Source organism: Castor canadensis, chromosome 4, assembly GCF_047511655.1.
Source record: "Castor canadensis chromosome 4, mCasCan1.hap1v2, whole genome shotgun sequence".
Classification (NCBI taxonomy): domain Eukaryota; kingdom Metazoa; phylum Chordata; class Mammalia; order Rodentia; family Castoridae; genus Castor; species Castor canadensis.
The window spans coordinates 29,836,018-29,858,594 of NC_133389.1; the positions used below are offsets into that span (position 1 = coordinate 29,836,018).

The 22,577-nt window shown below is 40.5% G+C and overlaps 1 protein-coding gene and 1 non-coding gene across 3 annotated transcripts; both read right to left on the bottom strand.

The window, feature by feature from the left end:
* Window positions 1–5,992: 5,992 nt before the first annotated feature.
* On the bottom strand, window positions 5,993–6,128 carry LOC141422969 (small nucleolar RNA SNORA51). The gene has a single exon (XR_012447652.1). It is a non-coding gene; the product is annotated as a small nucleolar RNA SNORA51 (small nucleolar RNA).
* A 3,848-nt stretch (window positions 6,129–9,976) lies between these two features.
* Haus1 (HAUS augmin like complex subunit 1) lies at window positions 9,977–21,127 on the bottom strand. Of its 2 annotated transcripts, XM_074069883.1 has the most exons (9): window positions 21,036–21,127; window positions 20,263–20,437; window positions 19,216–19,351; window positions 17,654–17,788; window positions 16,289–16,412; window positions 15,308–15,373; window positions 12,766–12,837; window positions 12,326–12,373; window positions 9,978–10,622 (listed from the first exon to the last, which is right to left on the bottom strand). In XM_074069883.1, exons 1-9 carry the CDS (start codon window positions 21,063–21,065, stop codon window positions 10,572–10,574), a joined length of 837 nt encoding a protein of 278 aa, XP_073925984.1. In that variant the 5' UTR covers window positions 21,066–21,127; the 3' UTR covers window positions 9,978–10,571. The 2 variants fall into 2 exon arrangements, with proteins under 2 accessions (XP_073925985.1, XP_073925984.1); XM_074069884.1 differs by lacking the exon at window positions 17,654–17,788 and having other exon boundaries at window positions 9,977–10,622.
* Between the last annotated feature and the right edge of the window lie 1,450 nt (window positions 21,128–22,577).

The window sequence follows — 22,577 nt, forward strand, 5'->3', positions numbered from 1 at the left end:
AAAAAAAAGATGTTGAGCAAGGTAAGTGTTCTTATTGGGCTCGAGGTGTTTGGTCTAAGAAGCATATTTGTTTGTATTTGCATTGCCAGGGCTCAGCACAGAGTCTGATCCACAGCAGGTTTCCATACCTTTGAGTTGAATGTATGCAGGAATAATGAATGGTTGAAAGGCTGGAAGACTGGAGACAAGAAATGTCTTTTTTTTTTTTTTTTTTGTCAGAAATGAGCGAAGAGGGATTCTTGAAACAATACAGCAGTGAACTTGGCATTGATCTGAGGCTTCTGCCAGGCTTGTACTCTGGCACATAGCCCCATTCTCCAGGGATCTTTGAAGGTCATCTTGGGCTCTTTCCCCTCCTTTGTCCCTATATCAAATTTGTTTCCAAGTTCTCTCATATCTCCTTCTTTTCCATCACTGTGACCACATTCTGGCCCTTATCGCTTCGGGTTGGTTTGGACTCGTGTGTCTGGCAGGGGTGAGCAGAGAGGCCTGGGAGGGAGCTAGGAGGCTATCTCAGTGGATCAGGCTGCAGTTGACACTGGCTTTTGTCTCCTCTCCCTCTTCATGGTCTGGGTCTTGCTCCTTATCAGCTCCCCTCACATGTACCCCCAGGCTTGTTCTTCCAACAAGCACCCAGCTCCTTGCTTTGCCAGATACTCCCCACACATTCAGGCTTTCTCTACCACCTCCCCTGGGCCTCTCCCTCCCCCAACCCCCTCTTCAGGTTTCAATTAACTAGCTGCCCACAGATTGCAGCAAATTTATTCTCCCTGAAATAGAAGTGACCCATAACAAGGCTTAATGAGATCATCCCCCAAGGAATTTAATAAGAGCCAATCCCTTTAGCCAGGCAGATGAGAGTGTCAGCTGTGTGCGAGTGTTTGGGGGAGGGAAGACAGAGGGTCAATGCTTCACCTCTGGATTGTATTGGTGGTCTAAGACCCCTGGGGCAGATAGTAGGGAATGTGGATAGCAGGGAGACTTGGCAGACTCCCTGGATGAGAGAATATCAAAGCACAACCTTGTCACTTCAGAAGTTTGTCAACGGTCAACAGGAAACCTGATGCCCACCCTGACTCAGCTGCCCATGAGGTCCCAGGTCAGTTCTACAAGCCCAAGAGCTTCAGATGCCTCAACACAAAGATTGCTGGAGGGGATTCTTCACTCTCTCGTAAATTAACAGAGATCCTGGCTGATGTCCAGCATGGCGGAGTTTGCCCTACAAGCAGGGAAAAAGAGAATGTTTGTTTTTCCGGCTCTTGAAAATTGATCCTCTCTGCAGCCAGGAGCATTGCCAGCTGTGGTCAGTGACCAGTCTGCAGATGGGTCATGGCGGACTCAGGGTGAGTCCTCAGTTGTCTGCATTTTCTCTGCCTGTGCACCAGCCACCTTGACAGCATACCTCCTTGGCACCTACTACTCACCCAGTGGAGGACCACTGTCCCTTTTCCCAACACTAGAGCACTCAGCATCTGTTCGTACAGTCTCTGAAAGCTACAGCCTGAAAGACTCCTAGACATACCCTAGTCCAACCATCTTCCTAATTCACAAATGAGCAACTAGGGCCCAGAGAGGTTGAAGGGACATCCTTAAGGTACTATTTGCCTATACTGCATAACAACTGCCACCATCTAGCAGATTTAAACAACACACAGAGGTTGGTTCCATGAGTGAGGAGTCTGAGCTGGCCTGGCTGATTCTGCTCCAGGTTTTACCAGATGAGACCAAGGTGTTACCTGGGAGTGTGTGCGTGTGTACTAGCAGTACAGGACTTCGGACTTGCTAGAAGGCACTCTACCACTTAAGCCATGCCCCTAGGCCTAGATGAGAGGATTTTTTAGGGGAATTGTGGTTCATGTGATTTTGGAGGCTGAGAAGGACCACACTGGACCCTAGAGGCTAGTAGCAGTCCACATTAGAAAGCCCCAGAACCTCAGAACTCTCAGCTTAAGCTGAAGGCCTGAGAACCTAGAGATTCTGTTTTAAGTCCCAGAGTGCAAAGGCTGGAGAGCTTGGAGTTCTGATGTCTAAGAGCAAGAGAAGAGTGCCCTCAGGCTTTTTCTTCTCCCAGTCCTTGGCTGATTGTATGGAGCCCACTTATATGAAGGCAGATGTTTCTTACTCAGTTCACCAGCTTACGCATCAATCTCTTTGGGAAACACCCTCACAGACACCCCCAGAAACAATGCCCTATCAGTTCTCTAGGTTAAAGCCAGTAAGATGATTCCTAAAATTAACCATCTCAAGGTTCCACCCACACCCAAAGGAAGGGGTTCATGCAGGGCAGGCACATCTCAATAGGAGATGTGAATCTTAGGGCCACCCTGGATCTACCTAGGTAATAGCAACTAGGTAATAGCAGAGATAAGACAAAGAACCCATATTTCACATAGAAATGTTCCAGATTCTGGAAAGCAGGTGCTTATACAGTAAACCCATAAAGTCCTGGTGGCATTTGAGCTAGCACCAGTCATCACACACTTCAGATTTCTGTAGTTGACCGAATAATGGTAGCTCCGGCTAGGTTTTGCTTCCAGATGGATCCAGGTCAGATCAGATTTTGCCAAATGAATTATGGAAACCCTTTGGATTTTTAGAGCTTTGGAAATTCCAGTAAGAAACTGTGAACCTATAGTAAGCGATGTCCACTGAATTCTCACCAAATGCCAGACATGGACCAGAACTCTCACAGTCCTGTGGAGGATTACGATTTTTAAGATATTAACCATTTTCCTCCTTCTGTATCCTTTCCTTCCCTTCTCATTTAGGTGGGCTCTGTACTCACAGATGTGGGGGTGGGAGGAGGCTGGGGGAAACCTAAGTGTCTCTTGCTTATGTTTTCCCAAAGCTGCTCAAACCCTAGATTGAGGCTTTGACAAAGCAGACAACAAAAGCCAACTGACCAACCAACCTAAAAATCAAAACAACAAAACCCAGAAACTGGAAGTAGATCTTTCACACCAGTCTAGAGAGTAGGAGGAGAAGGCTGTGGCTTCTGGAAGCTCTCCTTGGCTGGCTGGACCTCAAGGGTTAGCACAGTGTGCTGTGCCTATATATACTGGGATTTGGGTACCTCTCAGCATGGTTCCTCGCCAGTGGAAGGAAAGGGCATCCTGATTGGACACTGCCTGACGGGGGAGGGGTGCTTCCTTCTTGCTTGTTCATAAATATCCTGCCAGCTAGTCTTCTCTTTGCAGCCAGAGCAAGACTATTTTCCTCCAGCCCAAGGGCAGAGCTGGTGAACAGAGCAGCTGTTGCTCAGTAAATGTCCCTCCGAGATTCTTCAGTGAGTTCTTGACAGGTGCCACGTGTGTGTGCTCTAGGTGCCCCCAACAGGTTCCTGTGCAGTTAACATACTCGCAGGAGGCTGATTTGAGAGATTCTTCATTCTAGTTCATCATGGTCCCTATTAACTTTATTACATCATCCTCCACTCTCGAGGGACCAGAAACTAACTCATGATAAAGTTGGTGCAATTCCAGGCTTGAGGTAGGAAAATGGTTTGGGTGCTGGGTTTGTATCCCTGCTGGAGTGAGTCTTGTCAGGTTGATTTGACTTTGGCTTCAGATCCCCAAGGGTAGCATTTCAGGGGTTGGGTTTGTCCTTTTTCTTCCTCTTTGAAGTATTTTAAAGATGTGACTGCCCTCTGGTGGCTAAAATTATGTTTGTCGATGCCCATGTCTCATACATAATCCACACAAGTGATTCAGTATCGTCTGAGAGTTGCTGGGATAGGCTAGAGTTATTTGGGATGGGGAGTAACAAAGCAGGGTGCCACTTCTATCTTTCCTGGCATGAATACAAGACTTTAGGTAGTTAATTGGATCTGGATCTGGATCACTTCAGCTGTAAACTTCATTTAGGCAGGAAACCTCTTTTGTTTGATGCAGAATTTCATCCTTTGTGCCTAGCAGGGTGCCTGGCATGACACACAGTAAGTACTCAAAAATGTTTACTGAATCAGTGGATGAATTGCTTCCTTAAAGGGTCTCTCTTTGTAGCCCAGACTAGCCACAAACTCTCCATCTTCCTGTTTCTACCTCCCAAGAGCTGGGGACTATAGACCTGTGCCATCATTCCCAGTCCCTGTTCATTTTTACCTTATTTTACTGCCTATCCATACATGCTAAAAAAAAAAAAAAAAGCATTTGTAAAAAAAATTCATAATCTATTTATTCTTTAAAAGCGCCACAAAATTAGAATAGATGAGCTTCCTTGATATGATAAATAAATAGACCTAGAACCAGGCTTAAAGGCAAACCTTTTTAGTAGAAGTGTTTCCACTGAACTCAGGAGCACAGGGTTGTTCCCTTTGGGAGATGACTTTTCAAAGGCAGCCACATGCTTATAGTGTAATCCTGGCAATCCACCCATTGATAGGGAATCCATGTCCCCTTCAAATTAAGCTGGAGATGTGGCTCAAGCAGTAAGAGCAAGCCTAGCAAGCACAGAGCCCCGAGTTCAAATTCCAGTACCACAAAAAGACCCACAAAACCCCACAGTGGGATACTACTGACATCTACAAGACAGTTAAAAATTCTAATGATGGTATCAAGGACTTATAAGGATATGGAGCAACCAGAATTCTCACACACAAAGCTGGTGGGAGTATAAATCAATAGAATCATTTTGGGAAATGTTTTGGTAGAATTTTCTAAAGTTTGACATACCAGAAATTTTAGTTCTAAATGCATATACACGTGTAGTAAATGAAAATATACAGTTGGTTCTATGAAGAATTACAGAATTTTCGAGTTCTGCATATGCAGATTTAACCAACCACAGATGAAAAATGTTTGTGGAAAACTGCATTTGTGCTGAACATGGATAACAACTATTTACATGGCATTTACATTGTAGTAGGCATTCTAAGTAATCCAGAGATGATTTAACATATAGGAGGGATGTGTGTAGTTATATCCAAATATTGTACGAAGCAACTTTATTCATAGGAACCCCAAATGGAAGCAACACCAATGTCCAACAGAATGAATGAAAGAATGGTGTTCCAAAGTAGGGCACTCTTGCCCCTTTGAACCAGATGGTTCTTTTTTTGTGTAGGCTAACCTATGTACTATAGGCTATCTATCTAGTAGCACCCCTGGTTTCTTAGCCACTAGATGCTAATAATTCCCTAGTTGTGACAACCAAAAGTATTGCCAGACATTGTCAAAGGTCTCCTGGGAGAAGTAAATCCCTTTTTAAGTCCCTCCCTGAAGAATCACTACTCTAAGCAATAAAAATAAACTTCTTCTACATGTAACACTGTAGACAAAAGTCTTCCTTTACAGTATATCAAAGAAGCTAGACACAAATGCTATATGACTCTTTTGTTTTGGTTTTCTATGTAGCCCAGGCTGGCCTCAAATTGAGATCTTCCTGCTTTGAGTGCTGGGATTATAGATTCCAATTGAATAAAGTTCAAAACAGGCTAAATTAACTTATGTGCTGAAAGTTGGCATTTTTGTTACTTTAATGCTTAGACTTTTAAATTTTATGTACTTTTTTTTTCTGGTACTGGGCTTTGAACTTAGGGCCTCACATTTGCTAGGTAGATGCTCTACCACTTGAACCACTGTACCAGCCATACTTTCGAGTTAGGGTCTCATGAACTATTTGTCCTGGGTTGACTTTGAACCACAACCCTCCTGATCTCTGCCTCCTGAGTAGCTAGGATTACAGGTGTGAGCCACCAGTGACTGGCTATGGGCTTTTCTTACTCTTTCAGTGCTGGAGACTAAACATAAGGCCTTGGCCATATTGGGTATGTATTCTACTGCTGAGCTACACTCCCAGCCCCACTGCTATGTTTTTAGGAAGTTTGTTTGTTTGATTGTTTTTACATTTGAGGAGCTTGGGAATCACCAGTCTAGATTTACAAAGGAATTGAAATGTAACTAGTAATTGGGCATGGTGGTGCATGCCTATAATTCCAGCACTCAAGAAACCTGAGGCAGGATTGACAGGTTTGTTTTTTTTTCCCCCTCCCATCCCATGTCTTCCCATATACAGACCAGGTACAGGGTATAGGGCCTGAGTTGACAAATATATGGGGTAGATTTACTTGTCCTCCTCTTTATCTATACAGTCAGTGTCATAACACACTCTGTGGTAAGCACTAAAAGGCTTTTTTTAAAGTTTTCATAAGGATTTATTTTAGTATAACAGGATAAAGTATAGACGGGGGCAGGGGGAGAGAGAAAAACATCTCCTGTTCCTCACACAGGAAATGGGAGCAAAGACTCCTGTTTATCTTTTTTTAAGAGAGGTTTTATTTGAGGCACCAGGAGGATGGGGAGTTTAAGGTCAGCCTGGGCTACATAGCAATACCCAGTCTCAAAAAAAAAAAAAGCTATGAGGAAAGATCTTTGGATTGGATTGGGAAATAAGCAATTTGGGCCTCAAACCTCATGGTACAACATCTGGCTATCATTTTTCTTTGAATCTTAGCTTTCCAGTTTGATAGTCTGTGAATTTATAAACTACCTCTCCGAGACTGAGGGAAAATTCTCATTTACAACCCCACTACCTAAGATGCAGAGTTTAATAATATCTAATAAGTGAGCGAGTAAGCAGTGAGAAAATGGAGGCAGCTATGGCATCCATCTGATCCGACAGTTTCCATGACATCCTTAAGGTCACGCTGCTGGTATCATCAGAGCCAGCTTCCATGCTCAAGTGTCTGAACATGCTGCAGAAACTCTGGATCTTGAAGAGGCAGAGAGCAATTCTCCCTCCTGATACTGTGGGGGCAGCTGTCAGCCCACACCACTGCAGCAGAATTTTAAGAAAACTGTACATGTGGGAGCTGGGCACTGCAAGCTAAGCCTAAAAATACAGACCTGCACAATGTGAGAGGAAGCAGGCTGAGATCAGAAGGACATCCATGCATCATGGCACCAAATAAAGCTGGCAGATTGGCCTCCCTGGGTGGTGTCTCATCCAACCCACAACATCAACAGTCCAGGCACAGGGCCACAGCCAGCCTGGGGTGAGCCATCTGTCACGTGCTCTGTGACGACCTACAAGAAAAAGTTCCTCTGACAACCAAACAAGCTCCAAGGACATCCACACACAATCATTAGTCCACTCTTAAAATAGCATCAGACATATTTTCACGGGGAACATCTTTTCATTCATGCTGCACTTCTTACCTAATGTCCAGCTTCAAGTGCTTCCGCAGGAGCAGAAGCTGTCACAGCTATTGCTATTCTGTGGTAACTGAAGCCCCTGCCTAGGTCAGAGTTCTAAATTTAGTATAGGCAAAGGCATATCTACCCTTCAGTTTGGCCCCTCCCATAAGGCAGAACACTGGGACAAACGGGAGTGACCCTCCAGGACTGGGACCTCCATAGCAATGGTTCCTAGGTTTGTGCTACTCTGTTAGACTAGTTTAGGTAGCTAAGTTTTAGAGACCTAGCAATAGTGGTTTAATGAAACAGTAAAAGCAAACAGTATAAGAACTGGGGATGTAGCTTAGAGGTAGAGTGCTTGCCTCGTGATGCATAACGTCCTGGGTTCATTTCCCAGCACCACAAGAGAACAAAACAAAGCAACAAGAAAGTATCCAGACCAGTGGCTCATGCCTGTTGCTAATCAGGAAGCAGAGATCAGGAGGATCATGGTTCAAAGCCATCCCAGGCAAATAGTTCGCAAGAACCTATCTTGAAAAAACCCATCAATAAAAAAGGCTGGTGGAGTGGCTCAAAGTGTAGGTCCTGAGTTCAAGCCCCAGTACCACAAAAAAAAAAAAAAAAAAGAAAAGAAAGTATCCAAAGCTGGTTTATGACAGACACAACAGCCAGGCATAAAGGTAGAGGTACATGCCTGTAATTTTAGCACTCAGAAGGCTCAGACAAGCCTGGGCTATGTGGTGAAACTCTGTCTCAAAGAACAAAATGAACAAACAAAAAACCCTAACAAACCCAACCACACACAATATATGCTCCTGAATTGGAGAAACACGTGTAAAGTGCATTAACAAGAGAATTGGAGACATTTTGAATATGGATCATATATTCAGCAATAAGATTTCATCAATGTTAAATTTTCTGAATTAGATAATTTTATTGTCCTTATCTAAGAATGTCTCTGTTCTTAGAAAATAGATGCAAAAGTATTTAGGAGATAAAGTGATGATTCTCTACAGTCAGACATGCAGTGTAGGGGTCAGAAGTGAAGACAAAATATACAGGCTTCTTTTCATACCCACCTCTTCCCCCTCACACACAAGTTTTTTGGGGGGACACAATTCAGTTCATAGCACACAATAATGCATTGTGTTATATCTATCCTTTTAAATTTACTGAAGTTTGTTGTATAGTCTAGCATTAAACCTATGCTACCCTGGAGAGTATGCACTTGAGAATATGCTTTGTCATTGTTTTGGGTGGAGTATTCCATGGATTTTTGTTAGATCTAGGTGATTTACAGTGTATTTTAAGTCTTCTACTTTCTTCTTGATCTTTTACCATTTTGTTCTATCCATTATTGAAAGTGTGGTACTCACTCTTGGGAATATACCCAAAAGACTGTGACACAGGTTACTTCAGAGACACCTGCACACCCATGTTTATTGCAGCACTGTTCACAACAGCCAAGTTATGGAAACAGCCAAGATGCCCCACTACTGACGAATGGATCAAGAAAATGTGGTATCTATACACAATGGAATTTTATGCAGCCATGAAGAAGAACAAAAGGTTATCATTCGCTGGTAAATGGATGGAATTGGAGAACATCATTCTGAATGAGGTTAGCCTGGCCCAAAAGACCAAAAATCATATGTTCTCCCTCATATGCGGACATTAGATCAAGGGCAAACAAATAAGGGGATTGGACTTTGAGCACATGATAAAAGCAAGAGCACACAAGGGAGATATGAGGATAGGTAAGACACCTAAAAAATTAGTTAGCATTTGTTGCCCTCAACGCAGAGAAACTAAAGCAGATACCTTAAAAGCAACTGAGGCCAATAGGAGAAGGGGACCAGGAACTAGAGAAAATGTTAGATCAAGAATTAACCTAGAAGGTTAATGCACAGGAAATTAATGTGAGTCAACTCCCTGTATAGCTATCCTTATCTCAACTAGCAAAAACCCTTGTTCCTTCCTATTATTGCTTGTACTCTCTCTTCAACAAAATTAGAGATAAGGGCAAAATAGTTTCTGCCGGGTATCGAGAGGGTGGGGGGGAGAGGGAGGAGGCAGGGTGGGTGGTAAGGGAGGGGGTGGGGGCAGGGGTGAGAAATGACCAAGCATTGTATGCATATATGAATAAAAAAAAAAAAGTGTGGTACTGACATTTCCAACTATTATTATTGAATTGTATCTCTCCCTTTGTCAGTTTTTCCTTCATGTATTTTGGTGTTAGGTTATTACAGTACCTTCCAGAAAAAGTGCGCTAACTTCTGCACTAAGGTTTTCAAAATACACCTTTACTGCACTTCTAGCCCTCAGGAGGCAGAGGCAGGAAGATCTTGACTTCAAAGCCAGTGTAGGCTCCATAGTGAGACCTGTCTCAAAACAAAACAAACAAACAAACAACAACAAAACAACCAAAAAAGCAATCTTAGGGCTGGGAACACAGCTCAAGTGGTGGAGAACTACTTGTCTAGCAAGTTCAAGGTCCAGAGTTCAAACCTAGCACCACCAGAAAAATATCCACGTACACCTTTATCACAGTCTGCCTTCAAATAATACATTATACCATTTCAGATGTATTGTAAGAAACTTCCATGATGAGTTCAAACCCTAGTACTGCCAAAAAAAAAAGTACAAAGAGGAAAACAGTGAAATACCTTTTCCTCCCTTTCTGTACCGTATTTCTCATGCCCTTTGATTTTACTTACAAAAGATTTTGCTATGCAAGAATTTTTAGTATTTCCAAATATTCAAATAATTCAATCACTTCATTTATGGTTCCTAAGTTTTCATCATACACTTCTATGATTATTTAAAAATCAAAACATTAAGACTCTGTATGATTTATTTTAGTACCTTTATTTTAAATTTTTATATTTAAGTCTTTGATCCTTTGGGTAATCCTGACATAAGGCATGTAGCAGTATGGGTCTAGCACCATGTGTTGAATTATCCATCTTTCTACTACTGACTTAAAAGGCCATGTTTTTTCATAAGCTAAATTCCTGCATATATTGACATTTGGAGGTAGGCAAGTGAGCTGGTCAGAAAGAACAGCAAACCCCTGAGATGGAAGAGAAGGGATGGAAGAAACAGAACTGGAATTGCAGAACCTTCTAGCTGACCTAATGAGCTCGTGCCTAACAGCTGTCATAATGTTCACCTAATAGAGTCTGTGAAGGATCCTTAACTGCCAACCACATAGAGAACCAACAGGTAACAGAAAATGCTTTTTCTTAGAAAAACCGTATTTGGGCACAAAAATGTAATGCATAACCAGAAACCATTATTTTACCAATAAAAACATTATTATCTCTTCTAAGAGCATAGAAATTATGTTATTAAAGAATGCCAAGAGTAAAAAAAAAAAAAAAATTAAAGTCCTGTTCAATTTACTTTGTTAGGAAAAGGATGTTTATTTGGTTCTAGTCAGAGTTCCATCATGTCTACTTTCCTTGTAAGTTCAGCTTCAATGATATCCTAAAGGAAGAAAGAAATATCACAAATAAATACCGTATATACAAATATAATATATGCTATAAGTTCTAATGATACTTAAGAGAAGCAAAAAAAGAAATTTTATCTTATTTATTCGTTTACTTTTTGTGGAGCTAGGGATTAAATCCAGGGCCTTGCACATGCTAGGCAAACACTACAACTGAGCTACATCCCCAGCCCTTGTTTTTTAGAGACAGGGTCTTACTATGTAGCTCAGGCTGGGCTTGGACTTCAGATTCTGAGTGCTGGGATTTACAGGTATGTATCACCATACCCAGCTTAAACCAGAAAAAATTTAAAATACCATTATGAGTATCAAATATGCTTTTAGACATTTCCTTGCTTCTATACCTTCCTTCTCTTCCCTCCAATACCACCTAAAAGTTTTCAGACTCCTAACTGATTCTAATAAATATGTGAAGGGGGAAATAAACCTTAAGACAAGAATCTATGTGGTGATATACTGCTAGATTACTCTGGCCTTTACTTCTAAAGCAACATACTTCCACGATGTCTCTCACATAACCTCTTTTCCATTCTCATCATGACTGTCCTTATTACTTCTCATCTGGCCTACATAAGTCAACTGGTTTATGCAATTTGCTTTCTTTCTCCTCCAATTCTGCTTTCTACACTGGTTATAGAACAATCTTCCTAAAGCACTGGCCTGAGAAAAAAGCACAGCTTTGATCACATTTCTCTCGAGCTTAAAAAACAAGGAAACACACAACTTTCACTAGTTCCCCTGCAGCATCCAACCAAGCTCAACCCTCTTTATATTTAGAACTCTTTACATCATAAACCAATTATCTTTTGTTTCTTTGTTTGAGACAGGGTCTTGCTGTGTAGTCCAGGCTGGTCTAGAACTCACTATGCAGCCCAGGCTCACCTTGCACTGATGATCCTCCTGCCTCTCAGCCTTCTCAGTGCTGGGATTATGGATGTGCACCACCATGCCCAGCATAAACTCTATCTCAGGTTGTATACTCCTAAGCAGCTGGACCTCATCAATTGTCACACCTTGGGAAAGTCTTCCATTTTTTAGCTCCTGTGCCTTTGCAATAATTTATATATATATATATATTTTTTTTTTATAAATATAAATTTTTTTTTGAGACAGGTCTTGCTAGATTGGCCTTGAACTCATGAGCTTATGCAATTCTCCTTCCAAACAGCTGAGACTACAAGCACAAAGGTTTTTCGTTATTGCTGTTTTTGCTGGTGATAAAACCCAGGGCCCTGCAAATGCCAGGTAAGTGCTCTACCACTGAGCCACACCCCCAGCCATGCCTTTGCTAAGTTTCTTTTTGGTGGGACTGGGGTTTGAATTCAGGGTTTCATGATTACAAAGCAGGTGCTCTACCACTTGAGCCACACCTCCAACCCTGCTAATTCTTTTTTACCTAGAATATTCCATATCTCTTAACCCCTCTTTTCCACTAGGGAAATCTATATAAAATCTTAAAAGATATAAAACACCACTATGCATTTTTCATGAAAAGAAAAATAAACACACAGACATGCCAAAAGATATTAAGAGATACATATGGGAATAACAGAGCAACTCTGGGACTGCAGTTTACCTCTGAGGAGCAAAGAAAGATAGAAGATTAAGGGGGGCTTTAGCTATATCAGCATTCATTTTACTTTTTTAAAATTTGAAGAAAAAAATGGGAACTACTTACCAATTCTCTCTTTGCTTCTTCAATTTTCACTTGAGCAAGAGATGGATTCTTTTCAAGAAAAATAAGAAAAGGTTATAGAGTTCCAACGCAGACACAAAGGTAGAAAAAAAGCATGCCACAATTACTTTCAAAAGGCATAAAAATGTACAGAGGTAACATCCAACATACATATAATACTGAAATTCACCACTGACTTTACTTTCTTATTTGTATTTGGCTTTTTGAGACACGGTTTCACTAAAAAGCCTAGTCTGTTCCTCAAACTCTTGATTCTGCTGCCTCAGACTCCTGAGTGCTGGGATTACAGGTGTGTAACACCACATCAGGCCCACTTTGACTTTAAATCCTTTAACACCAACCCACTATTTCCATAATCATTTAGTGCCTCTGGGGAAGGTTTGAGAAAACAACTTAAAAAGAAAAGCCCAGGGAATAATTACCGGCATTAAATCTAAATAGGACTCCAATTTTTTCTTCAAAGGTACAGTCTGTTGTTTTAGTTCTGCCAGTTTCTGGGAGTGAAAAAAAAAAAACACAAACAGAGTAATAGAGATAGTCACAATGTAACTAAATACTGCTCACTTCTGAAATAAAATAAAGCATTATTTTATTAGAATAATTTATCTTTTTTAATTTTTTTTTTTTTTTGGCAGTACTGGGGTTAAACTCGGCCTCATGCTTGGTAGGCAGGCACTCTACCAGTTCTTTTATTTAAATTTTTTTGTGGTGTTAGGGATCAAACCCAGAGCCTTGTGCATGCTAGGCAAATGCTCTACCACTGAGCTGCTTCTCCAGCCAAGGGTATTTTAAATAAGGTATTAAAGAAGTTCAAATAGATAGACTCACTTCCAATGAAAATAATACTTCCAAGTTGTTTAAAATAGTAAAGTTAAACTCCCATTTACTAGGAATAGGACTGAGGGTCTGGTGGAATGGTTCAAGTGATAGAGTACCTGCCTAGCAAACATGAGGCTGAGTTCAAACCCCAGTATCACCAAAAAAAGAAAAGGCTGAAGGCCTTTCGGCTGGAACAGTCATCTCTCAGTAATTCACCAAGTGACGAACACAAAGGGAAAGAGGAGAGGAACTAACATATGTTTTTAGGCCTTTTGGGAAACTTGGAGCTGTTCTTTTGGCCAGTACATGCGAATCTAAAGAAGGGTGATACTGTAGATATCAAGGGAGTGGGTACTGTTCAAAAGAGAATGCTCCCCAATGTTACCACAGCAAAACTGGAGTAGCCTACCGTGTTACCCAGCATGCTGTTAGCACTGTTGTTAACAAATGAGTTAAGGACAAAACTCTTGCCAAGGGAAATTAATGTGTGTATTGAGCATATTAGGCACTCTAAGAGCCAAAATAGCTCCCTGAAATGCATGAAGGAAAACGACCAGAAAAAAACACAGGTTCAACTGAAGTGCCAGCCTGCTCTACCCAGAGAAGCACACTTCATGAGAACCAATGGAAAGGAGACTGAGCTACTGGAATCTATTCCCTACAAATGCATGTAAGAAAATACAAGACTCTGGTCTGTAAGAAAAAGAAAAAGAGACAAAAAAAAATAGGACTGAAGTATGCTATCTAGAAACACAAAACAATGAACTTAAGAGGAATAAGACTGTAAAGTGCCAGGAGCTGGTGGCCCATGCCTATAATCCTAGCTACTCAGGAGGCAGAGATTAGGAGGCTCTCAGTTTTAAGACAGCCCAGGAAAACAGTTCTCAAGATCCTATCTTGAAAAAAACCATCACACAAAAAAAAAAAGGCTTGGGGAGTGTCTCAAGGTGTAGCCCTGAGTTCAAATCCCAGTACCGCCAAAATAAATAAATAAATAAATAAATAAGAAAGAATGTTAAGTAACAAGTAGAATCTCAAATATTTATTAATTGTTGATTTTGTTTACTTATTTATGGTGGTACTGACGTTTGAACTCAGGGCTTTGCACTTGCTTTACTGCTTGAGCTATATCTCTAGGCCCTGAATACTCAACTTTAGATTCTAAGAATCAAAGTACAAAAACTTAAAATAAAATAAATAAAAAATAAAATAAAATAAACTCTCCTATTTCTCCCTCTTTCCACCAAAGTAGATAAAATCCTTATACAACCCAAAAGCCCAGAATTGTTATTTTTTGGTGGTACTGAGGTTTGAACTCAGGGCCCTACCTGGCCCCCAGCCTAAAAACCCAGAATTGGATTTGAAAACTACAGGAGTTTTGAGACCTGCACTTTTACTGTGCACAGAAAGAAAAGAAAGAGGAGCACCTAAATGATTAGCACAGAAACATTTACATTTCTTTAATAAGTCAGTTATATATTAGTAAGTTTCTAACCTACAATATCACAGAAAGGAGACCAAACAATGTAGAATACATACAGCTAAATGATAACAAAGATAAAATACTGGTAATGTAAAGTACAAAGGTATGGGTGATGATGTAGCTCAACAGTAAAAAGCTTGCCTAGAATGTGTGAGGCCTTGGGTTTGATGCTCAGTACCACAAAAAAGAAAAAAAAAGTACAAATGTAAAGGAAAAGAAATCAAGTTCATAGTGAGTAAATGCCCTAAAAAAATTACATGAAAAAGAGGACTGTGGACCAATATTTTAAAGTATTAAGTATTAAGAGATGGGACCTTTAAGAGGTGATTAGGTAGAGCCCTCATGAATGGGATTGATGTACTTTTGGTGGGAGTGGGTTCCTGATGAAATTGATGAGTCTGACTCATGCTCATTTGGTATCTTAGGACAGACACACCAGAAAATCCTCATGGTCGGGGGCAGGTGACCCAAATAATGTATACATGTTAGTAAATAAGTAAATGCAAAATGATAAAATAATATAATAAAAGAAGGTCCTCACCAGATGTGGTTCTTTGAACCTAGGCTTCCCAGCTTCCAGAACCATAAGCCAAATAAACTTTTATTATTTATAAATTATGCAGTCGGGTGGCAGTCTGTTACAGTAGCAGAAAATGGCTCACCTCTGATAGTGCTACTAGGGACTGATGAGATAGAGAACCATCCATGCCTCTAGCTGAAAGCTGTTCCTAGAATTACAAAACAGAGGGTCAGTTTAAAATAATTTATTTGAAAGTGATCACAATGAAATATGAAATACTTTCAACGTATAATATAGTAAAGAAGAGCTAAAAAATCACAGATGAAAAATTGTTTTGTTTTTTGGGAGGACTGTGGTTTGAACTCAGGGCTTCACACTTGGAAAGCAGGTACTTTACTGCTCAAGCCACATCTCTAGTCCACAGATAAAAAATTATACACAAATCTAAGCCCTCATTTCCATAGTATAGTGGTTACCATGCTTGCCTCACAAATCTAAGCCCTTCTATGTTACACATGAACTCTTTTTTTTTGAGACAGGGTCTCACGTTGTAGCTCAGGCTAGCCTTGAACTTTAACATTCGATCCTCCTGCCTCTGCCCTGCCAAGTGCTGGAATAACGAGTGTGTACCACCACCACACCCAGCTCAGTGTGAATCCTTTCTACACTCACGTGACAAGACAGGTACAGTTTAAGCGCCTGGACTTCAGAGCCTAAATGCCTGATTCTGAACCTCAACTTCATCTTTACTTTTTTACTTTTATTTTTTTGGTGGCACTGGGGTTTGAACTCAGGGCCTCACACCTGCTAGGCAGGCACTCTTATGGCTTAAGCCACTCCATCAACCCTTTTTTGTGATGGGTTTTTTGAAGATAAGGTCTCAAGAACTATTTGCTTGGGGTAGCTTCAAACCTCCATCTTCCTGATCTCTGCGTCCTAGGATTACAGGCATGAGCCACCATGCCTGACCAAACCTGAACTTCTGCTAAGGAGTCAAGTAACCTTGAGCAAGTCATGTGTCTTCCCTTCAGTTCCCACATCCATAAAAAGGAAGTAATAATACTGCCCCATTGTGAGACTGAAGGTTGAAAAGAGCTAGCCATATTCAGTCCTTCATACGCACCTCTGCAGCTTTGATTCCAAGTCTGAACTCCTCTGACTTTGCTTTTAGGAAGTCCATGTTCTGAAGACGACTGTCGACTTTGGCCCTTTCAGTAGACAGATGCAGCTCTGCCTTCTTGAGATCACTTTGAAAAGTAAAATTAAAAGCATTTTCTTCTACTCCTCCTCCTCAATGAAATGATTATAAAAAAGAAAAAAAGACTACTAATTTTTAGATTCAACAATGGTTTAGCCAGTAGTAGATAACCTATTTGCTGGATTCTCTACCATAAATTTTATGTCCTAGACTAACATGCATTCTTCCAGGTCATCTTCCTCTTCATGTTGCCATCTGGGATTTTTCTCAAGGAGTAATACAAAATGACTTTAAATTTAACCTATGCCAATTATTCTTGGAGAAAGTAAATCTGCTACTTGAAAATTAACTTAATATATATCAAAGTCAATTTGAGAAAGGCCCAAAGCCCTATCTACTAAATGTGACAGGACACAATGCCTGGCACAAACACTTTCAATACTTGTTGAAAAAATTAATACACCACATTTATATAATCCTCTCTGGGTCAACAAGGACCTAAAGGCGGCTCATAGCAGCAAAGAGAGATATCAGAGAGTAAGAAAACACAGCAAAATATATAATGTGCCAGACACTGGTTGCTCACGCTTGTAATCCTAACTACTCAGGAGGCAGAGATCAGGAGGATTGCAGTTTGAAGCCAGCTTGGGCAAATAGTTCCTCAAGACCCTATCTCAAAAAATTCCTTCACAAAAATAGGGCTGGTGGAGTGGCTCAAGGTGAAGGCCCTGAAGTCAAATCCCAGTACCAAAAAAAAAAAAAAGTATATATACATATACATATATATATATATATATATATATATATATATATATATATATATATAAACAGCCTATGAAGATATATATATATATATATGTATATGTATATATATGTATATTTTTTTTTTTTTTGATGGGTTTTTTTCAAGTTAGAGTCTTGTGAACTATTTGCCCAGGTTGGCTTTGAACCATTATCTTCCTGATCTCTGCCTCCTGAGTAGCTAGGATTATAGGCCTGAGCCACTGGCATGTGGAATGTGGTAGTTTATGAGTTGAAAATATCACATGCATTTTGAAAATTATAAAACCCACATCATTTATAAAAGCAAAACACGAAGGTAATAAATTATATAAAGTAAATGGTAAAAATGTAGAGCCAACTACCTTCTACCTTCACTCAAGTCATCTTCTAGTTAAAAAAGTTTAATGGACCCATTTTCTAATGTGCTTTTAAAAATCATACCTACTGTCAAAATTAATTATAACATCCTGTTAATGTCTTTATCATCAAAAATGTCAATTCACTTACTCTTGTAGACATTTTTCTAATACTAAAGTTGCAGTTAGATTTTTTTCAAGTTTTCCCAATTCAAGCTTGATTTCTTCATTTTTTGATTTGGTACGAGAAAGATCAGAGGTCAAATCATTTACTGCAGGGATAAAGCTAAAAGAAGACTCTGGTTACATATATGCGTTAAGGACAATAATTATAATTATTTGTTATTCCTAAAAATGATCTTATTGTTTTGTAGATTCTTATACAATCACAGTTTTCATACCTTTATGCAAGTTTTACATGCTGTTCATTTCACCTGGAATGTCCTTCAGCTGGCAAAGACCCATTTGTCCTTCAAAATTCAGGTATGATTTGCCCTTGTCCTGAATTCACTATCTTTTTATCTGTGCTTGCTAGCTACAACTTGTATTCTTGTGCTGTTGCAACTTGTCATACGGTGATAGTGCTTGCTTTCTTTTTTTTTTTTTTTTTTTTTGTGGTAGAAGTTTACATGTCCTTCTCCCTTATTGGACTGTGTAAAGATGGGTACTATCCTATTCACTTCTGCTTCCCTAGTGTTTCTACATGTACCCTACACCTGACATTTGGTGTGTGATGAACTGACTTAATTCAAGTCTACAATGCTGTTGCCATATAGCCTACCTGTTCTTTTACCTCTGAGCATATGTATATATATTTAAGTATATATCTATGTATCTGTATGTATGTATTTATAAGTTCCCAACTCTTATACTACCAACTAAGCAGACTAGCTGTGCAGTTTTCTAGTTGTGATAAGTCACAGTAGTAGTCCTAGCTAAGATATGACCAAAATTGACTCACATGGACTTTGGAGTCAGATTGGGTTAGCATCCAAACTGCCATTTACTAGGTTGGAGAAATAGTTAACCCACCCCTCCAGAGCCTCAGTTTCTTCTTAGGGTTGTTGGAAGGATCGTGTCATTAAATAAGTGAAATGTCTATCACCAAGAATGAAGGGCTACTCAATAAGGTAGGGACACACCAAAATTCACCTTGCTTAACAGATCAACTGCTTTTCTTATTCACAGGGAACAATTAAAGTGATACCTAATCCCTTTCCAGAAATATATGAGAATCGACCCTCGAGACATTATCCTTGGAAGAAGAACACACTAAAAATTAACCAATGCCAAATTTATCTGAATTAATCTTACTCACTATCAAAAGTAAAGAGTTAATTAAAATTCTGTGCTTTTGCATTTATTGTTAATTTTCTATTTAGAATTACTGTAAGAACCAAAAGGCCTTAGAGTAAGACCTTACAACATGATTTCACTTTTTTTTTTTTTTTGCAAGGGGGTGGGGGACTATGAAGTTAGGGCTAGGTGCTTGTAAAACAGGCACTCGACCACTTGAGCCACTCCTCCAGTACATTTTGGTCTGGTTATTTTGGAGATGGGATCTCAGAACTGTTTTCCCTGATTGGCCTCATGCCATAATACTCCCCATCTCTGACTCCCAAGTAGCTAGAATTACAGGCATAAGCCACCAGCACTTGGTTAACAACATGTTCTCTTTTGAGAACAGAAATTAAAACTGTCACAATAAATTACCTTGCTAGTGAGGTATCCTTTGTTTCAAGGGCCACTGCACTGTCAACCAAAGCATTCAGATACCTAGAACCAGTGCCAGACAAATTGGCAGGAGAAAAATTCACACTCTCCATAAGAAGGTCTTGAAGATGCTTGGCTGAAAAGACAAATGAGTTTCATAGTGATTAAGATGCCTTGTCTTTTTTTTCTTTTAACTTTTACATCTTTATTGGGGTATATATAACTCATGCCATACAATTTATCCACCTAAAGTGTACAAATCAATGCCTTTAAGTATATTTATCAACATAATCTATTTCAGAACATTTTTCTTCACCCCATAAAATAAGCCCCACATCCCTTAGTCATCACTTTTCAATCTCCCAACCCATGAAATCCTAACAACCCTTTCTGTCTCTATTCATTTGCCTATTCTGGTTAACATTTTTTTTTTTTCCTGTCCGTGCTGGGGTTTGAACTCAGGGTCTTGCACTTGCAAAGCAGGCTCTCTACCACTTGAGCCATGCCCACTTGCCTATTCTGGACATTTCATATAAATGTTGTCATACAACATGTGGTCATTGATGATTGGCTTCTTTCACTTAGCAAAATGATTTCAAGGTTTATCCATACTGTAGCATGTATCAGTACTTCATTCCTTTTATGGCTGAACAATATTCTGATGTATGGACACACTACATTTTATTCATCCATTCATCCACTGAGGGACATTTGAGATCTTTTCACATTCTGGATATTATGAAAAACAGTTATAAAAATTCACATATAGATTTTTTCTTTTCTTTTCTTTTTTTTTTTTTTTGATGGGACTGGGTTTGAACTCAGGGCTTTACACTTAAAAGCAGGCGCTCTACCACTTGAGCCACACCTCCAATCCATTTTGCTCTGGTTAGCTAGGCAGGTGCTCTACCATTTGAGTGACTGCTCCAGCCCTTGCTCTGGTTATTTTGAAAACGGGGTCTTTCAAACAGCTATCGTCCCAATCTCAGCTTCCCAAATAGCTAGGGTTACAGGCTTGACATTCAAAATTCTAGACATAAATCTCACCTTCTGATTCATATTCGCTTGCTTTCTGTTTCAAGTCCTCTATTACCAAGTGGACATCTCTGTCCCGGACCTTGTTGTGTTCTGAAAGGTGATATAAAATCTCTGTGGTTCTTGGGTTCACTTCATACTGTGGAATAGGATGATCCCCAAAGATTTTTTTCAACCAGGCAGCAACCTAACCATTAAAAGGAAGACAAATATGATAAGCCTTGTTTATTATAATGCCATCATCAGAATATGACAAAGTGCTCAAGATACACATACATACACACACACACACACACACACACACACACACAAAACAATCCATTCTTTCCCAAATCTGCAAACGCAGTAAAGGCTAAAAATCTCCCTCCCTTGGAAAACCTTCGCTCAGTACGGGATTCGAAAGTGCACGGACTGAAGAACGAGTTGTCTCAATCACAGAGTACACCGCAGAGCCGGGAGGATCCCAGAGTTATGGGATGCAGCTCAGGAGTGAAATTCTCATAGGAAGCCCAGTGAACCGCGAGGAGGGGGAATGGGTTCAGAAGTCCCATTCCAGTTGGCTCTGAGGGGTATGATAGAGTGGCTGGGTTCGAGGGGCTGGAGAAGGTAGGGAAGCGCCCTTTTTAGAGGGTCTTAGCAGACAGAGGGGGTCTCGCAGATGGAGAAGGACGTAGAGTAGGAGAGAGAAAAAGTAAACGTGGTATGCACAGGAGATCCGCCCGCGCCGCGCGTGTGTCAAAGTCGCGGTTTCCAAGAGACAGCCAACCCCGCTCCCGCCCCATCACCTGCGATTCCTTCTCCTTCTGCGCCTCCATCTCAGCGGCTCCCGCCACTCCACGCGCAACACCTCGCGCGAGAAGCGCCCCGCGCGCCCGAGATCCCGCCCACACGTCGTTGGCCCCGCCCCTCACCGGCCCGGGGATTCTGGGAGTTGTGGTTTTTACTCCGACGCCAGACAGCGTAGCCCTGGGCAAAAGTGATCCAAGGCTGGAGCGCTTCAAGCCTCTTCCCGTACTCCCTCTGGACTCTTGGAGCCCTCTGTGGTATAATCTCTCTAGGAGGCGGAGAGCTGCTGCAAACAGGCTGCCTTTTTCTGATATATTTTTATTCCTTGCTTGAAAAAAAAAAAAGAACCTGAGCAGGGCGCCAGTAGCTCAAGCCCTAATCCTAGCTGCTTGGGAGACTGAGACCAGGAGGATCACGGTTGGAAGCCTGCGGAGGCGGGGGTGGGAGGGGATTAGAAAGACCTCATCTCAACCAAAAATAAAGCCTGAAACTTTGTTTTGGTTAGCACAAGTGTATGTTTCTTCCACATAGATTGCTTAAAATTATTATTTTTTCTTCTTTTGAGGTATTGGGGGTTAAAACATAAATTGTAATATGCGACTTTTTAAAAACTTTTATTTTTTGTCAGTACTGGGGCTTGAACTCAGCTCCATGCTTGCTAGGTAGGGGCCTATCACTTGAGCCACTCTGCCAGCCGTTTTTGTGTTGGCTTTTTTCCAGATAGGGTCTTGAAAATTATTTGCCTGGGTTGGCACTGCACTGCAATCTTCCTGATCTCTGCCTCCTGAATTCTAGCTGAATTACAAGCGTGAGCTACCAGCACCCAGCTTTGATATGTGATTTAATATGAAATTTTAAATTTTATTTAGGCAATAGGAGCTTGCAGCAATCTTATAAACTTTCATTATCCATTTCCTAAATGTACAGGAAGATGTTTTAAAGTGGTTAACGGCATCTATTTTCTGAGACTTGTCACTGCTGCTCAGCTGTTCTTCAGTTCATTTCTTGCCTTCCCTAAAGGTCTTTCTTCCCTCCATCACTCTATATTTAACAGATATAAAGTTCTTTACATTTATATGGCAATGTTTGATTTTTCTATATATTTTTATATTTTTGTTTCATTCTTATAAGTATCCTGTAACATTAGATAGACACACATTATCTTACCTATTTTCACATTAAAACATACACAAATGTGCCAGGCACTGGTGGTTCATGCTTGTAATCTTAGCTACTTGGGAGGCAGAGATCAGGAGGATCACAGTTCAAGGCCAGCCCAGGCAAAGAGTTTGAAAGACTATCTTGAAAATACCCAACACAAAAAAGGGCTGGCTGAATGGGTCAAGTGGTAGAACACCTGCTTAGCAAGTGTGAGGCCCTGAGTTCAAACCCTAGATTGCCAAAAAAACAAAAACCAAAAAAAAAAAAAAAAAAAAAAACACAGGTGAACTAATGACTGAGATTAGGTACCAGAGCTAGAACTCAACCAGTCTCTACCTTGCTTCTAGAAACCTCCTATATAGGGTACTGTTACTAGGAAA